Source organism: Plecotus auritus (genome assembly GCF_963455305.1).
Source record: "Plecotus auritus genome assembly, chromosome: 7".
Classification (NCBI taxonomy): Eukaryota; Metazoa; Chordata; class Mammalia; order Chiroptera; family Vespertilionidae; genus Plecotus; species Plecotus auritus.
In genome coordinates this window covers 92,191,934-92,210,133 of record NC_137774.1, presented here as the reverse complement: position 1 = coordinate 92,210,133, position 18,200 = coordinate 92,191,934, and the positions used below count along the sequence as shown (strand labels likewise).

The 18,200-nt window shown below is 48.4% G+C and overlaps 1 protein-coding gene across 1 annotated transcript; it reads right to left on the bottom strand.

Moving 5' to 3' along the window:
* Positions 1 to 4,277: 4,277 nt before the first annotated feature.
* On the bottom strand, positions 4,278 to 12,205 carry ZP3 (zona pellucida glycoprotein 3; the record flags this gene model as incomplete). Its single annotated transcript, XM_080679691.1, has 8 exons — positions 4,278 to 4,520; positions 4,988 to 5,115; positions 5,256 to 5,347; positions 7,159 to 7,276; positions 7,373 to 7,550; positions 7,629 to 7,728; positions 9,778 to 9,900; positions 11,921 to 12,205. 8 exons carry the CDS (start codon positions 12,203 to 12,205, stop codon positions 4,321 to 4,323), a joined length of 1,224 nt encoding a protein of 407 aa, XP_080535817.1. The 3' UTR covers positions 4,278 to 4,320.
* Positions 12,206 to 18,200: the final 5,995 nt, after the last annotated feature.

The window sequence follows — 18,200 nt, the reverse complement described above, 5'->3', positions numbered from 1 at the left end:
TAGCGGTTCTCAAGAACCACTGTTGTAGAGCCTAAGACCATCGGAAAATACAGATATTTACATTACGATTCATAACAGTAGCAAAATTACAGTTATGAAGTAGCAATGAAAACAATTTTATGGTTGGGGGTCACCACAACATGAGGAACTGTATTAAAGGGTCGTGGCATTAAAAAGATTGAGAACCACTGTCAATCATCTGCCCAGAGAGGCAGCTTTTTTAATGTCTCAAAGGCTGGAGTTAGTGTAGCCTTCAGGCCTTCCCAAGCAACTGAGAATGAATGACATGGCTCAAGATGGAATGTGGCTATTAGCCATGGCATGGGAGTGGTGGCTGTGAGAAACCAAGAGAAAATTAAAATTTTTTTAAAAGTTCTTAAACCTTACTCCTGGTGTCAGGATTTACTGCTTTCAAAGGCTCCAATCCTGGAACCAGCCCTCAGCTCTCCCTGGAGCAAGAACAGATCAAAGTAAACCCAGGCTGCTGTTAATGGGCTTGAGCACTTTCTGATACTTTGCTTGTGAAGGCAGAATTTTGTTGCTCAGTCAGTGCCTCAGCTAATTGGCCTCCATCCAACGCTCTGGAGGGAGTGTCTGTTTAGAAGCCACAGCTGCTTTGCTCATTATTTCTATTTAATAACACCTGGCATCTCTGGGTGATGGTGCCCGCTCAAGGACCTAGGTGTGAGCTACACAGCCAATGAAAGTACAATGGCTTTGCAGCCCCCTCCCCTAAAGGAATTGTCTTATGTAAGTCCTGCACTGTGGAACACGTTTTGAACTGGTTCATCCTTGCTAGTTCCCTTGCGGCAAATCCGAAAGGAACTGCACTCAGTGAATTAATCTAAGGAGTTTGCTTTTACACTAAATAGTCACAGTGAACCTGTATTCCCCCACCCCCAGATAGTGTTCTAGCTATAAGTACTCTGGCACCCTGGTTTGGGATCTAGAGTTGCTCAAGAGAAGGGATCGATTATAGTGTGTGGACAAACCAGACTTTTTATCCTAAAGCCTGAGGGCAAGAGGCCCTTTGGGAGACACATTTTTTATCTTTCTGGTGGTATCCAACCTTTCCATGAAAACTTCCATTAGCCCTTAGGAGCAGCTTAGAATCCATTACTAAAAATACCTGTAACCTGTGAGGAAAATTTGTGACAACTCTTTGAAATAAGCAAAAATATTACTGGGTGTTCTCCAGCTCTTTCAGGTTATCTGATTCCATAAGTCTGTGCATTTCCTAGTCTTTGTCTAAGATATTTTACAATTCTGTAAATTGTAGAAAAATCTATAGTAATGCAAATGTTTGCAAATGATCATGTCCTTAGTGATCATGTCCTTAGAGATGCAATCAATTTCGATTTCTGCCCATGGGAGAAGCCATTTGTGCATCTATCAGCAAATTCATCTCTGCATTCTTGATTGCCTTTTATATAAATCTGTTATTTGCAATTTCCTTTGAACCAGTGTTTTACATCTTAGTTTCCCTCAGTGCATGAGTTAAAACAAAATCTTTGACTCATTTTCATTTTGTATTTGCATGATCATGACTTTACTTTTTTCCTCTCTTGTCCTTTAACATACCTCATCCCTTTTTTTTTTTCTGACTGCAAAGGCAAAGTTTTAAACCTGCACAAAAAGTGTTAGTTCACTGAGAGTGTCACAGGATAGAACATGAAGCTACCCCAAACACCAGGGGAAGGGGCAGCTGTAAGCAATGAAATCAAGACAACTGACAGTCCTCTGCCTTCTCCCTCCCTTTCCCACTCAAGTTCCATCTTGAGGAGGAAGGCAGAACCCTCTGACATTACTGCTGGAGGCTGCCTCTTGGGCTGCCCAGGGCCAGCTTCGTGCTGAGTTGAGACCATCTGGAACTGGCTGGGGCTAACTTTCAGGTCAATTCCTAGTCACCCTTCCTCTCCACATCAGGCACATCTACTTCCTCTTTCTGCCAAAGACAACAGAAGTTGAATGAGAGAGGAGTTCCCAGGGTGTTGCAACATCCAGGAACATGAGGGCAAGTAATGGGTGTTAAAGCAGGGACGGTCCCCAGGGTGTCCTGGGAGTAGCCTTTGCTTATAAAACAGCTTGGATTGAACACATGCTGGACACCACGTTTCACGTTAATCCTCACAACCCTGAAGTGGAGAACTTCATCTGAAACAGGATGATGTTGCTAAACAGCAGTAAACAAGCTCAGTCAGGGGTAGAGCTGGGTGCTTGAGAGACAAGCCATCCGGCCCTGAGAGTCCTGCTGCATGAACCAGGATCCCATGTGCTCTACTCACCCAGTCTCCAGACATTCCCATCCTACACCTGAAGGGACCTGCCAAGCCCGCAGTGGCAAGGAGACAGGCCATGCTCTCTGCTGCTTCAGTTGATTTTCTTAACAGGCATGGTCCATCCATGGCACTCAGACCCTTTAGTGGCTCCTTTTCACCAGCCCTACTCCCTCTCTATTCCATCCTCCCCCAGGGCACAGGTTCTCCCTGTTCTCTCTCCCTCCACATCCACTTTCTCCCACTTTGCTGATCTTGCACCTGCTAGTTCTTTGAGGGTTTGCTACAGGATCACTAACTCTAGGAAGCCCACCCTTCCTACACCTAGTCTTTTACTCCTTCACACAGCACACCATGACCTACTTTGGGGGCATGATTCCTTCTCGATACAAATCCCCTTGACCCAGTGCACTTCAACACACTTCAACACACCTGAACCACTAGGGGATTTTGTTAAGATGGAAATTCTAGGATGGGGCCTAAAACATTAACCTTCCCACAAATCCCCAGGTGATGCCAATGGTGTTTGCAGATCAGGCTAGGAGGGGCAAGGAGCTAGGTCGTGGTCCTTTCTGTACTTCTCAGACCCAGAATCACAAGACCCTGCTCTGAATGTGCTTTAGATGTCTGCTTCTATGCCCATGTCAACACATCTGAGCCATAAGACATGACATTTATCGGCTCCAATCAGTTTATGCTTAACCACTTGGCCAGCAGGTACCAGCCTATTTTGCCTCTGAGGACCTCAGGACTCATAACAAGTAACTAGAAAAGCTGTGATTCTGCAGTGAAGGAAACCTTCACCCAGAGAAAGGAGAATGAGTCCCATCTCAGATGATACTGGAGCCAGCCCACTCAGGGGCTTCACAGCTTTTGTCCCCAGCTTTTGTATTGGCCTCCTTGGAGACAGGACATTATATTTGTCCCTGGGAAGATGAACCTTCCCCCCAGGAAGGACATGTGGCTGAAAGCCAGGGAAATAGACTTGCCTTCACAAACCAGCCTGCCCTCTCCACTATGTAGACAGGCAGACTCACACTAGAGGCGCAACAGTACTTAAGATTGTGCTATTTGAGCCCTGACTGGTTTGGCTCAGTGGATAGAGCGTCGCCCTGCGGACTGAAGGGTCCCAGGTTCGATTCCAGTCAAGGGCATGTACCTTGGTTGCGGGCACATACCCAGTAGGAGGTGTGCAGGAGGCAGCTGATCGATGTTTCTCTCCCATCGATGTTTCTAACTCTCTATCCCTCTCCCTTCCTCTCTGTAAAAAAATCAATAAAATATAAAAAAAAGAAAAAAAAAGATTGTGCTATTTGAACCCATGGTGCTGTTTTACAGTCTGTCCCTCCTGCCCACAACCACTCCAGTTCACCCCCATCTGTAGACACTGCACTACACCCCAAAGGTTACTTTCTTTTGTGGACTAAAGGGGCCACATGCTGACCTGACAAGCTCAGGGGAGGCCTGCATGACGGTCTTGCAAACTCAGAGACCTAAAGTAACCACAAAGGATGGTCTGAAATTAATCTTTAACTAAAAACAGTTATGGTGGGTAGTTACATCCTAGGCCAGTATCTTCACTGACAAGGTCAACCTTTACCTTAACTGAGCTTGTCTTTTTGCATCTATAATAAGATCCTTGAAATGTCTGAGTAACTTGTAACTTCCCTTTTTCCAAACCTCTTGGGGCTCAACCTAATGTGCTTGGGTGCCAGGACAGATACCACAAATTCCTTCATTGTTATCATGTTAATGGTTCCTGCACCCACCTAAGTATGTGTCTATGATTTTACTTTTTATCCAATCCCAGGGGTTTCCCTGCTTTGTTTTCTCCCGCCTCTCTAATCTATCATCAATGGATTTCATGTAACCCACTCATATCCCTTCCTTTGATTTCAATGTATAAAAATAGATGAGAAACCACCGTTCTATTGAGATATTGCTTCTTGGCAATTGTTGACAGTTTGGCTCAAATAAACTCACAAAATTCTTTACAGGTTTGAATGTTTTGCTAACACTTCTTTTATTGGGAAGCATACACAGGTCACTTCACAGGGTGGAAAGCAGCCTGACGCCACTTGGCAAGACCCAGAACAATGTTGGCCAGAGTCAGGAATGCCACCATTGCTAAGACTAAACCCAGCATCAAAGAGGTGAGAGAAGAGGTCGACTCCTCCACATCAGGGTTAGCAGTCTTTCCCAAGAAGATCAGTGGCCCCACTGTGACATCTGCCTCTTCTGTCACTGAAAGATGAGACACCCAAGGGTCACCTTTGTCCCTCACCAGGAATCGGGTTAAGGGTTTTGCTCTGCCTCAATGGGCTGAACTAGGTTTTCTTTTAATCAAGAAAGCTCAAGCCCTAGCCGGATTGGTTCAGTGGACAGAGCATCGGCCTGTGGACTAAAGAGTCCCAGGTTCAATTCCAGTCATGAGCACATGCCCGGGTTGCAGGCTTGATCCCTAGTAGGGGGCATGCAGAAGGCAGCTGATCAATGATTCTCTCTCATCATTGATGTTTCTATCTCTCTCTCCCTCTCCCTTCCGCTCTTATAACAATAAAAATATATTTTGTTAAGAAAGCTCAAAATTGCACCCCTAGGAGTAAACATCTTTAAATGGGGGATAAGGGAGAAGAATGTTACCCTAAAATGACAGCAAGTACCCTAGACCAAGGGGAGAGCAATAGCCCTATGGCCAACTTAAGACCTACCGTGTCTGCGCCTGCGGGAAGCAGACTCTTGCCCCTGTCCCACCCGTCTCCTGGAACGGCTTGGAATGCCACAGCTGCCGTTGTTACAGCAGTGACAGATATCAGCAGTGCCTTCTACTGGGGACCAGCTGAGAGGGAAAGACAAGAGGATCAGATGACTGGGTTGCCTGCAAGAAACAGTTTGCTGATAATATTCATGTTGGGAAATAGACACAAGGGTGGTCAATCAGGTTTTCTACCCCAGCCATGTCCAATCTCATCTCTTCACCTGTTGGAAGACTTGCTGAAGGAACAGGCTTTGTTTAGTTGGTCTGGGACTTGGTCAGCTGAAGTGACCTTCAGATGGCAGGTGATATATATCTGGAAGTAAAAGCAGTTATTACTAGGGGAGCTCTAAGCTGTATCAGTGACTTTAATAAGTCATTTCTTATATAACCCTTAACCCTTGGGAGGAGGGGTGGAAGAGCTACATTTTAGAGATGGGGCAACAGAAGGTCAGAGATTAACTTGTCTAAAACTTCAGAGCAAGTAGCAAATTGGATTCTAAATTGGAACCCATCATCTTTAACTTCCCAGCCTTTCCCAAACTTGTCTAATCACCAAGCATGCCCAACCTAGGCCCATTAAGTCAGAATCTTGGGGCTAGGGCCAGGAATCAAGCCCAAAGGGGCCATTATCCCCCAGACCACCTGGGGTAGGTAAAATTTGGACAAAGCCAAGGCTCAAGTCAGCTCTGGTCCTCTTGAGAGGGACATCCTCAGCCAGAGGTCCTATTTTATACTCTACTTGGCACATCAACAGCCCCCTGCCAACCCTGCAAGGGCATGGAAATTCTAACACCTTCTCTCTGAAGCCTTCTGCAGAGCCACAAACCTTGGCCACCACCTAGTGGCCAAGTATACAGGCAGGGAAACCATTTCGGAAACAAACAAGGCAGGAGGCACTTCTATGGGCCCCACCACAGAAGGGTTCTGGGGCCTTGAGAGTCCCTATTCCAGGAGGGAACTGTTTTTATCCTCAGCTTCTTCTCAGTACATTTTTTCAGATGCTAACTGGGGCCTAAGATTCTAGGGTGGTTCCCCATTAGCTCTTAAATAAGCTGTTCCTTCTCTCTCGTGCCATGGCCACAGTCAGCTAGGCCATTGGTTGGCAAACTCATTAGTCAACAGAGCGGCAAACCACGGCTCGCGAGCCGCAGTTTGCTGACCACTGAGCTAGGCCATATAGCCCACCTTTGAGGGAGAACCCTCCCAGAGCTTGGGCTACCTGCCACTGATTAGCATTGTCCTCTGGTCTCTTAGTACCTCCCTATCCCTGGAGATGCAGATACCAGCTCAGGCGACCACCTGTATAAAATCTTAGGCCCGTCCTCCCCACTGGACCACCTCTGAAGTCAACCTCAAATCCCTATCCCCAAAAGGATCCTCTAGCCCAGTGGTCAGCAAACTCATTAGTCAACAGAGCCAAATATCAACAGTACAACGATTGAAATTTCTTTTGAGAGCCAAATTTTTTAAACTTAAACTTCTTCTAACGCCACTTCTTCAAAATAGACTCGCCCAGGCCGTGGTATTTTGTGGAAGAGCCACACTCAAGGGGCCAAAGAGCCGCATGTGGCTCGCGAGCCGCAGTTTGCCGACCACGGGTCTAGCCTATGATCGAGTTTAAGATGCTTCGCTGTATGAAAAGTTCTCACCTGCTTTCCTTGTCCTTCTAGAAAGCCTCTGGAAAGCTGACACCTGCTTTTGTCAACTCCTTTACTCAACCCCCACTCCCTTCATCATCTGGGTTCTGGCCCTGCTGACCTTGGCAAGGACAAGATCAGTGACCTGGTCACCAAATGCCATGGTTGTTGGTGCTCATCTTATTTGAACCGTCAGCTAAGTCTCCTGGGTTCCTCTTCTACTTTGTCCTATTTCTAGGACCCCTAATTCTGTCTCTATCCTTCATGGGTTTGCTACCTATCCAAGGGACTGTGTCACCCATGCCTTCTCCTTGAAGATCTCTCTAGAGCCATGGCTTTATCTACTTGGCAAGTTGTGGAGTTACTGGGATGGGCGGGCGGGGCAGAGCTATTAAGTTATTACTTGAGACAACTAGAGAGCTAAAGCAGCAGAGTAAGCCTGATTGGCCTGACCCCTAAAGTTCTGGGTATCAAGAGGAGGTATTACCATGTTTCTGGAGTCATTAGCAAAGTGGAACACATCCACTGTGAACTGGAGAGTCTCTGGCCCCAGTCTGGGTGCTTTGAAAGCAGATGAAGCATCGGAGAGGCCATCCACAAGACAACTTTGAAGAGAATGAGTGAAGAATGAAGTTAAAGGCCGAGGAAGGTGGTATAGGTCATGTTATGAGGGCTCCCCAGAAAGGCAGCCCAGCCCTCACCCATGGAAGTCCACAATGGTGTGATAAGGGGAGGCATTCCGATTTGGCGTCGGTGTAGCCACACAGTGGTCCACGAACAGTCGCAGTGGCACGTGGCTGCCAGTGTGAACTTCGGCCTGGAGGTGGGCTGTATCTCCCAGCTGGAAGGTGGGGGACCTCTTCTTAGAGCTCCAGTTCTCTGAAGGACACAGTCAGGAGTGAGAGCCTCTCCCTGCCAGCTCCCCGACAGCTCCCCCTGACAGCCCTCCTTGCTTACCCTCCATCAGGTACAGGGAGAAAACCAGCTTCTCCTCCGAAAACACTGTGGTCCTGAAGGGCACCCAGGTGGGAAGGATGGCATGGCTGCTCACATTGCCCTGCCTGGGAAGAGAACAGGAGCTACTTGTCATGGGGCTCACCCCATATGGCTCCACATTAGAGGGGGTCTCACTTCTACCTCATTGCAAAGTCTTTAGCTGTGACCCAGCCAGACAGCTAGTCAAGGCAGCTGAACAGTCACATGAAGTCTGAGCCTGTCCCTTAACCTCCTGTACTCAACATGTGTGAGTGGTTCCTCCCAGCCACGAGGACATCTGAGCTACAGCATGAAGGCAGCCATCTCAAGTTACTTTGGTTTCTAGACCCACATCTGTTCCTTGTTAAGGTTCACCTGGGAGGCTCAGGTGTGGGGTCTGAGGCCACAGTCCCTCTCTGTACTACTCAGGACTCTTGAGGCCAGTTCTAGTGAAGAAGTCTTCAGAGACAGATGCAGTTAAGCCTCTGGTTCTTTTATATATATATAAATATGTTTTTATTGACTTGAGAGGGGACTGAGGGGAGAGAAAAACATTGACCACCTGCCTCCTGCATACTCCCTTCTGGGGATGAAGCCCGCAACCCAGGCATGTGCCCTGACCAGAATCAAATCAGCAACCTTTTTGGTGCAAGGGATGACGCTCAACCAACTGAGCCACACCGGTCAGGGCTTGAGGCAATCTTTTAAATCCACTTCTCTAACATGTGTGCATGCTTGACCTTGCTCTTAGGCCAGGATTTTTAGCAATGCACCAAAATTCACTAAACCGTCTATAATAATAAAAGCATAATATGCTAATTAGACCAGACATCCTTCCTTCCGGACCAAGAAGCAGCAGGCGGGGGGGGGGGGGGGGGGGGGGCACGGGCCTCTGGTTCTTGAGAAGCTAGTGAGATACTCTGAGCCTAAACTGAGACAGGAAGGCCCTGGAAGCAGTCAGGTGTCTCAAGACATCTGCCCCGCTGACCCCAGGGGGGTCTCATGGAAAAGGCTACTTCAAGAACCAGACCTCTGCTAACTGGAGCTAGGATAAGGTATCTCAGTTGAGGCAAGCCTCCCCACGGTCTGCAGACATCAGGCCGGGTGAGCCAATATGCTCCGTTCAGTCCCAAGCAGAGCTATTTTGAAGTGAGAGATGGCCATGATCCCAGCAAGGCTTCAAGTCTCTGGCCAATAGGAGGCCAGGCACAGAGGCCTGCCCTTGGCAACTCCATCTCCCTCACCCAACATCATCAGGCACCCAGCTCCTCCAGCTCTCCTTAGCTCTCTCAAGTCAGCTGCCAGAGGTCAGGTCTTCTCTCACCCCAGTCTCCAGCTGGTCCCACCAACTCCCACATTGTCTCTCCTACCAGCTTCCAGAGGACCTTCCAGGTTGAAGAATCAGTTCTCATTCTGTTTGGTGCTTGGGGAGGGGCACCTGCTAAACTGAGCCTGAACACCTTCACTGCATCTCTGGCCTTTAGAACCCATCTGTCCCCCTCCCTTTATTAAGCCATAGGCCCCAGGCCCCAGCCCCTACTAGTGACTCACTGCTCTCCCCTGGGGTATATGTGGCTCTGCCTAGACTGTCTCAGCCTCACCTGTCCCAAGGCCCCATCCAGGAACTCCTCCCTTGACCTCTCTCCTGGCGCATGCTCATCCCTGTAACCTCACGATATCAGCACCATCCTCCCCTACCTTCCCCCAGCACAGGACCCTGTGTTGTACTATAAGCCACAGCCACCCTCTCCTCAAACCACAGTGCCAAAGCTCACAGGCACTGCTTAGCGCTCAGGGCTTGAGGGGCTTCCCCCACCCATGCACGTGGACTGGGTTAAACCACAGGGAAACAGCCGGATGTGTTGGTCAGAGCTTGGAACCTCCCCCTACACTATTGAAAAAGTGTTCTGAACTCCAAGGGGGGCCTGGACAGCTTTCACCAAGGGGCAGCTGTGGCCCAGATGCATTTCAGAGGCTCAGGAGGCCCCTGACTCCACCCAGGGCTGAGGGCAGTGACCACAGCCCAAGCACTTCCACCTTCTTGCAGCCATGCTGCCAGATGCTGCTGGGAGGCTGACGGGATTGACAAGGGGCCTTGGCACCAGTGGCAGCTTGACAGCTCCTCCCACACTGACCTGGGGAAGCGGCATTCTATGGGCACCTCCACACGGTTTGTCCTCACGATGGACAGATTTCCAGCAGGGCGGGGGTTGTGGAGCAGGAAGGTGCTGTATACCAAGGCATCCTCGGTCACCTGAAGGAAAGAGGAGGGTCAACCCCACCAGCTTCACCTGTCAGAGCTGGGCCCAACCTAGGCAAGGGAGCAGGGAGGGGAGCCCAACGGAGGCCGGGAGAACACAGGCCCGGACCCAAAGCCTGCTCTGCTGCGACCCATGGAGAGCCTGGACAGGCGCCACCCTCACGCCTCAGTCTTTTTGTTCTTGAAGTGTTGAGGGCACTGCAGGGGTCTGGTTCAACTCCCAGAGCTAGAGGTGCTGGGCATGTTCCTCTGCTCAGGCTGCCACCCCAATCCACACCCAGTTTCCTCTTTCAGGGGAGGCCTGGGCCAAGAAAGCCACCAGGATGAAGCCAGAAAGTTCCAAGTTACTTTGGTTTCTAGGCCCACATCTGCTCCTTGTTAAGTTCCCCTTGGAGGCTCACTTAGCACTAGGGTGCCCTGCCTCTTCTGACTTATTCTCTCGCCCATTTCACAGAAAGCCAAATGGGTTCAGTGGCTGCCTGAGGCAGGAAGAGTACAGGCAGGTGCCACTGGAGCAATTTGCAGCTTCTAATCAGCTTTTTAGGAGATCACCTGGGGCCCAAGTGGTTGCCTGGCCCACCCAACCCCTCAATCTTCAGGGGAGAGCCCTAGCTTTCTATTAAAGAGTGCCCAGACAGACCAGCTGCATAATTTGTGGGGCCCATTGCAAAATGAAAATGTTCAAAAGTTAAGATTTTCAGGACAGCAGGGTAGTAAACCAAGTGTGGCCTGTGGAATGGCACAGGAGTCATTCCCAAGCAGCCCTGAACCCAGATGATCCTTATCAGGCAAGATTGGGAAACCAATCACAGGACACACTGCACTTGTCAGGCTAGTGGAGTCATCTGGGATCTTAAAGATACTGACGTCTGGCTCCCACTTCTGTTCTGGTTTAGTCTAGGCGCCGTGGTCGGCAAATTGCGGCTCGACAGCCACATGCAGCTCTTTGGCCCCTTGAGTGCGGCTCTTCCACAAAATACCACGGCCTGGGCGAGTCTATTTTGAAGAAGTGGCGTTAGAAGAAGTTTAAAAAATTTGGCTCTCAAAAGAAATTTCAATCGTTGTACTGTTGATATTTGGCTCTGTTGACCAATGAGTTTGCCGACCACTGATCTAGGATATAGGAACTGGGAGTTCTAAAAGCCCCAGCTTAGTTTTAACAGCTGAATCCAATGCAAGGATTTGAGAGTTACTAAGCTAGACTAATTCCTTAAATAACTACTGCTCCTCGCTGGCTTCCCAGCCCTCTCCCCAGGGATACAAGAGCCCAGGAGTCTTCAAGGCAAACCCTGGGAACCACACCTAACGCTAGAGCTCCAGGTGGATGCCTCCAGGGGCTGGGCTTGTCCCGCCCCACCCCAGCCAACTACTAAGATTCGAGTCCAGAGCTGGGTGGGCAGAAGTGGGAGCCCCATGAGGGAGGGGAAGACAGGTTCTCCATGAAGCAGAATGAAGTTGGTCCAGGGGATTGTGGACCAGCTAGGGATCTGTGCCCCACCAGCTCTGCCTGCTGGAAGGTCCCTCCTAGTCTGAGGATAGCAGTTTCATTATAGCATTAGTTCAATTAGCCTGTTGTAAAATTGGTTTCATTATAGGCCATTTTGCTGAAAGGCACAGAACCTATTTATGACATTAAGTGGGGACTTACTAACCCCCCACTTTACGGAAGAGGTCTGGCCTGGACAACTCAGTTCTCCTCCCGAACATGCCTCCCACATTAAGCCCTCACTCCCCAGTCTGACCTAAAATGCACTGCCCTCTGGACTCCACCCACCTACCTAATTTGGCCAACTAAAGGCAGGAGCCACCACATCTTCCCCAGCGCCCCCTCCCGCGCCCGTCCCCCCCCCCACCCCGCCCCGCCCAGCCCAGCTTTAGGCCTCAGCTGCTCCTCCTCCCACCCAACAAGTGAAAGGGAGTGGTCCTATCCCAGCTACTCTGTCTCTGAATCCACACTCCCCATTGCGGGCCACCTCTCCCATGTCCTCCCACCCATGCCAGGCCCAAGCCTCACCTGCAGGCTGTTGCCACACTCATGTAGCCCAACCTCAAACCTGACCACATCATCGGTGTCCATAGCGACCAGGGGCTCACAGTCCTCGGGGCCCAGGGTGAGGTCTGCAGGCCTGATGAGCTTCCCGGTGCCAAAAAGGTCTTTGCTGACAGTGACCATGAGCTGGGCCTCCAGACACTTCACCACAACGCGGGGGGTCCCCCTCTGCCATATGGGCTGGGAGTAGCACAGCTCCGTGCCTCCCCAGAGCAAAAAGCAGATGAAAAGCCCATAGCTAAGCGCCATGACACCTACAAACACTCCCTCTAGTAACTGCTGGGCAGCCACCACCTGCCCTCTTATACCCTGGATGATGGCCACTCACACCTGGGCTCCCACCTGCCCCCTCTACCTCAGCCAATCCAGTCAGGTAGGCTCTTGCTGCTCACATTGGCACCCCCTGCAATAGCATGGGCCTCACCTGGAGCTTGTTAGCAATGCAGGCTCTCAGCCCCACCCAAACCACAGGGTCAGAATCTGGTTTTACACTCCCTCCCCAGTTGATTTGTATTCATGTTAAAGTTTGAGAAGTGTGACCTGGCAGCATGGTCAATCATAATTTCTCATCCCTTTCTACTCCCACCCCTCATGCCCACCCTTTGCTGGCCCTGTCCTCATAGCCCACTGAGGGAGCTAAGAGCTGTCCCAGGTCAATGAGGGAGGCCAAGAGAAAGGTCTTGATTGAAGGGTGGGTAGAATTTTATTGGAGAAGGCAGGTAGCTTATTCCAAGTAAGAGCAGGAAGAGGCATCATTAGGAGCTGGCAAATTTTGACCTGCTGCCCAACATTATGGAAGATAGGAGGGGAGGTCAGTTTAGTTAGAGGCAGCTGTGTGAAATCAGGTGTAGACAGGACACTGTATGGGCTGGGGAGGGGGCAATTTGAACTCAGAGTTGTGGAGCTTCAGATGGGGGGGTGTGGAGGAGCAAGAGTGGCAGTTTAGAGGGCTAGGGAGGATCATGAAGGTGCTGGCTGAGAGGCTGGATTTTACTCTGCAATGGAGAAGCACCACAGAGGGGCCTGAATCAGGTGAGTGATCTGGTTAGCTCTTCCTGGAAGCCGTTGACTGGAGTCAAGGGTCAGGAGGCTACTGCACCAGTCCTGGTGCGAGAGGGTAGAGAAGGACGGACAGGGTCAGCATTTACAATAGCCTGCTCTGCCAGGCCTGGGTAAAACTCCTTCCGGAGGGAAGGAGAAATACAAAAATTAGTGGCACCTAATTCCTAGGGGTAGAAGTATGTACTCAGTTGTAAATGCATGCCTCTATAGTAATTGAACCACAAAAAAGAAAAAAGAAAGAAAAAGATAAAATAAATAAATAAAATAAAGTAATTGAACCATACATTTAAATTGTTGAAATACCCCATTGGTATTTGTGTGTGTGTGTGTGTGTGTGTGTGTGTGTGTGTTTAATATTCTAGTTTACTTGTGAAAAAATAAATGGAAGGAAGATATTACCCCACAACTCCCTCTGAGCTGATCAACATGGGGGTGGAGGGCAGATACGGACAGTCAACAGAGAGAAGCAGGTAGGAACTCAGAGCACAGGCTGCAAGCTCACTTTGGTGGCCTACCCCTGTGGAAGCCCTCCTCTCTGGGTTTCCTGCCTTCCAGGCCAGAAGGAGGGAGCCAGCTGTGGCCTGAGGCCCCTGAGGGACAACTAGCTAAGAGACAGGGGCCTCACTGGGGAAGGAAGGGGCCTCTCCGTACTTACTACCCACAGCTGTGTTTTTGAGTTGTGCTCGCATAGGGTGGGGTGGGCTGGTGATGAGAAATCAGGAACTCCCGGAAGCCTCATATCCATCCCTCTTGCTCTCTGCCTCAGAGCTAACCCCCCTTAGAAGATATGAAGAAATTGGTGAGGGTCAGATGAGGCATGTACTGGTGGGGGCAGTCTGGGTGAGGATGGGGTGCCTTTTTAAAATATATATTTTTATTGATTTCAGAGAGAAAGGGAGAGGGAGGTAGAAACATCAATGATGAGAGAGAATCATTGATTGGCTGCTTCCTGCATGCCCCCCAAGGGGGATTGAGCCCAAAACTGGGGCATGTGCCCTTGACCAGAATCGAACCTGGGACCCTTCAGTCCTCAGGCCGATGCTCTATCCAATGAGCCAAACCACTAGGGCGATAGGGGTGTCTTTATATGCATGGAGTGGTGGTAAGCAAGTGGCATGGGGCTTGTGTTTCTCATTTTTGTTTCTGTTTTTGTGTGAGTGTGTGTGTGTGTGTGTGTGTGTGTGTGTGTGTGCATTTCTCTTTTTTGGAAAGAGAACTAGAGACACCTCCATCAGGAAGCATGGCCTGCCCAGCCCAAGCAAGATTCTGGGTCTTTTGCATTTTTTTTTTCTGAGAAGTGCTGCCCTCTGGTGGCCAGAATGCACCAAAGGCCCGGCCACCAGCCCAGAGCATAGCATTTTTCTTAACATTCCTTATCGCCCAGATGTTGGTTTCTAAGTACTATTCCTCTGTAAAAGCAGAACCCAGGGATCCTTGGAGAGTAGGCTGATTCAAGGGTAAGGCCAAAAAATACAAGGAGACTCTGCAACATACTGTTAAGCCAAAAAAAATGCTCACAAAATGACAAGGATGTGTCAAAAGAACACAAGAGCAAACTGAATGGTGGTGGTGACTGAGGTGGGAGGGGAGCAGAGGGAGGGGGAGGGGAGGAAGGTAATCCCACTGGCCCAATTGGGGACAACTGTGCATTAAATGAATAGGACAATAAAAACTACACACTGAATAAGAATCCATGAGCATCCGTGCTGATGATAAAAATACATAGGTGGGAAAACTTTTTCTGTAAAATTGAAATTTCCTTACACTAGAATGCCAGCTAATAACCATTTGCAATCATCATAGTAATAGATTCAGGCAAGAATTATCCGTGCATGTTAAAAAATTAGTTGATGGTATGTATGATGGAGATATTAGCTAAATCTATGGTGATGATCATTTGGCAATATGTAAAAGTATCAAATCAATGTGCTGTACACCTTAAACTTCTACAATGCTATATGTCACTTATATCTTTTTAAAAAATATATTTTATTGATTTTTTACAGAGAAGAAGGGAGAGGGATAGAGAGTTAGAAACATCGATGAGAAACATCGATCAGCTGCCTCCTGCACGCCCCCTACTGGGTATGTGCCCGCAACCAAGGTACATGCCCTTGACCAGAATCAAACCTGGGACCCTTCAGTCCACAGGCTGCATCTCCATCCACTGAGCCAAACCAGTTAGGGCTGTCACTTATATCTTGATAAAGCTAGAGGAAAAGTTCTGAAGATGGATAGTAGTGATGCTTGCACAACAATGTGAATGTACTGAATGCCACTGAATTGTGCACTTAAAATTGGTTAAAATGGTAAATTTTATGGTATGTATGTTTTACCACAATAAACCTAGTTGATGAAAGTTTGAATGCATAGTTTCAAAGTTTCTCCCTAAAGATTCTTTATTAATTACAAAGGATTAAGTGGTTTCTTTCAGTCAGTGTATGTTTAATTTCTAGTTGGTCCTTTTCATATCTTCAAGGGTCTCGCTAAATTTATCAGCCTTTTCTAGAATATTCTTGAAAAGCCTTATAACCGTTGTTTTTAATTCTATATCCAGTCGTTTGTTTTCCTCCATTTCTTTCATTTGTGATCTGTTTCTTCGTCTCCCCATTTTTCACTGCTTCCCTGAGTTGGTAGGGTAGCTTTGTGTGCTAGGTTTCCTATATGGCCCCGTGGGTCGGCCTCCCCAGTTAACCTGAGGTGGACACTCTTGGTGCACCCCTTTGTGGACTGTGTGTACAGCCTTGTTGTAGTTAAGTCTTGATTGTTGTTGGTATCACTGGGAGGAATTGACCTCCAGGCCAGTTGGCTGTGAGGATCAGCTGTGTCTACACTGGGAGATTTTCGGTGCTGGAGACAGCCTTATAGGATTAGCCTTGCCAGATTGCAAAAGCCTCTGTGATCAACTTGGAAGGGGTGGAGTCTCAGGGCGGAGCAGACAGTCTTGGTTTCCCGTCAGCCCTGCCCTTGCGTGCGCACCTCCAGACCTCTGCCTTCCGCGGTTCCCGAGTTTCCGCCTTACAGTCTAGATTTCCCCCGTAAGAGCGTGGGTCCCCAGGGGCTCGCCCGGAACTGGGGTTCAGTGCTGTCGGAACTGGGGTTCAGTGCAGTCAGGAGCTTCCGACTCCCTTCCGCTAGGGATAGCCTGTGGCAACCTCCGCAGTCAGTCTTTGTGTGCACTCGCGCCTCCAGACCCCTGCTGCCGCGGCTCCCCTGAGTCTCCGAGTCTCCAAGTTTCCGTGTGCCTTTCTCTCTACCTGACAGTCCAAACTCCTCCTGTATGAGCCTGGGTCCACAGGGTTTTGCCCGGAACTGAGGTTCAGTGCAGTCAGAACTGGGGGTCAGTGCAGTTGGGGGCTTCCTTCCCCCTCCCGCCAGAGAAAGCCAGCCAGGCACTCCACCGCCCTTCCTCTCTGCGTGCGAGTGTCTCCGTACCTCAGCTCTTTGCCACTCCTTCTCCGTGAGCTTTCCTCTTTCCTTCTAGTTGTAGAATTTCCACTCAGCCAGCTTTCCTGTGGTTCTGGATAGTGTCCGTTCTGTCTTTTAGTTGTGGTTTTGAAATTGTTGTGCGGGGCAGCAGTTTAGGTGCTTACCTATGCTGCCATCTTGGTTTCTCTCAAGTGGTTTCTTTATAGTGGATAAATCTGGCAGACACCACTTTAGCCATATTGTCAAAGTTAACTACCATTAGTGAGATAATGGGATAAACTGACATCAGGTGCCTCCTAATGTGAGGGGATGATGCCGAGTGTTTAGAAAAAAAGCATATGTCGGTGTGTATATATATATATATATATGTACATACATATATAGACACATATTTACACAAGTGTAAAGAGATACGAGAGAGCATGTGTAGCAAATGGTCACATTTGCTGAATCTGGGTAAAGGGTAAACAGAATTTCAAACCCTCTCTCACCCTGGCAGAGGAGCTCAGTTGGTTAGAATGTCATCTTGATAAGCCAAGGTTGCAGGTTTGATCACTGGTCAGGGCACATACAAGAATCAGCCACAGGATGAGTGGACCAACAAATATCTCTCTCTCTCTCTCCCTCTCTCGTCAATTAAAAATATTTTAAAAATAAAAAAGTTAAAAATAAACCCTCTCTAAGTCAGATTCAAGTGAAAGAGAAGACAATGGGATCCAATTTCAGAAAAAGGCTATTAATAAGTTTTCAAAAGCAACTACTGAAACAAAATATGAGGTTACTAGGCATAAAACAAACCAACAAAAAAGCTGTAAGATCTTTGAGGAAAATTTTATGAAACTTTATTGAAAATCATCAAAGAATACCTAAATGCAAAGAGAGATAGTCCATATTCATGGATGGGAAATGCAATATCATAAAGATATTTTCCCCTAAATTAATCTATCATTTCTATAAAAATTCCAACAGGTGTGTGTGTGTGTGTGTGTGTGTGAGAGAGAGAGAGAGAGAGAGAGAGAGAGAGAGAGAGAGAGAGAGAGAATTTCAGAAACTGATTCTAAAATTTATATGGAAAGGCTAAGGGCCAAGGAAGCTAAGACTTTTGAAGAAAGAGAACAGGGAGCATTTGAAATCTTGCTCCCTGGCATATATAGTAAGTTTGAATCAAATAAATTCTTATAAAAATTTTCTACAGGGTTGGACATTTCTTACATCAACATTTACTTGATGCAGTTGACAAAATTCTAAAGAAGTATACCCAGGACCACCCTGCAGTGCCAGGTGCAAACAAGGGTCCATTGTACCCCACCGGCTCCCCATGTAGACAAAGGCATGAAACATGGATGGAGAATTACATTCACTGAGGAAGCAGACCAGACCCTAGGAGTTAAGCCAGGAGACATACGAGAGAAAGAACATGAGGTGTCCCAGAGGGAAGGCAACGATATGCACATGACATACAAGATAGCACTTGTGAAGCTCTCTGCAGGTTTCAGTTCACATTCAAGCACCGTGATGCACTTCAGATCATGGTGAAATACCCACCTGGCAAAGTCACTAACCAGCATGTGTCCATGTGGTTCGAGGTGAAGGAATGCCACAGTATTATAATCCCTTCGTGAAAGGTGACCTTTACATAAAGATTGATGTGCAGTTTCCTCAAAACAACTGGATCAACCCCAGTAAGTTTTCTGAACTAGAAGACCTGCCATCCAGACCAGAAGTCCAGAACATTATCGGAGACACAGAGGAG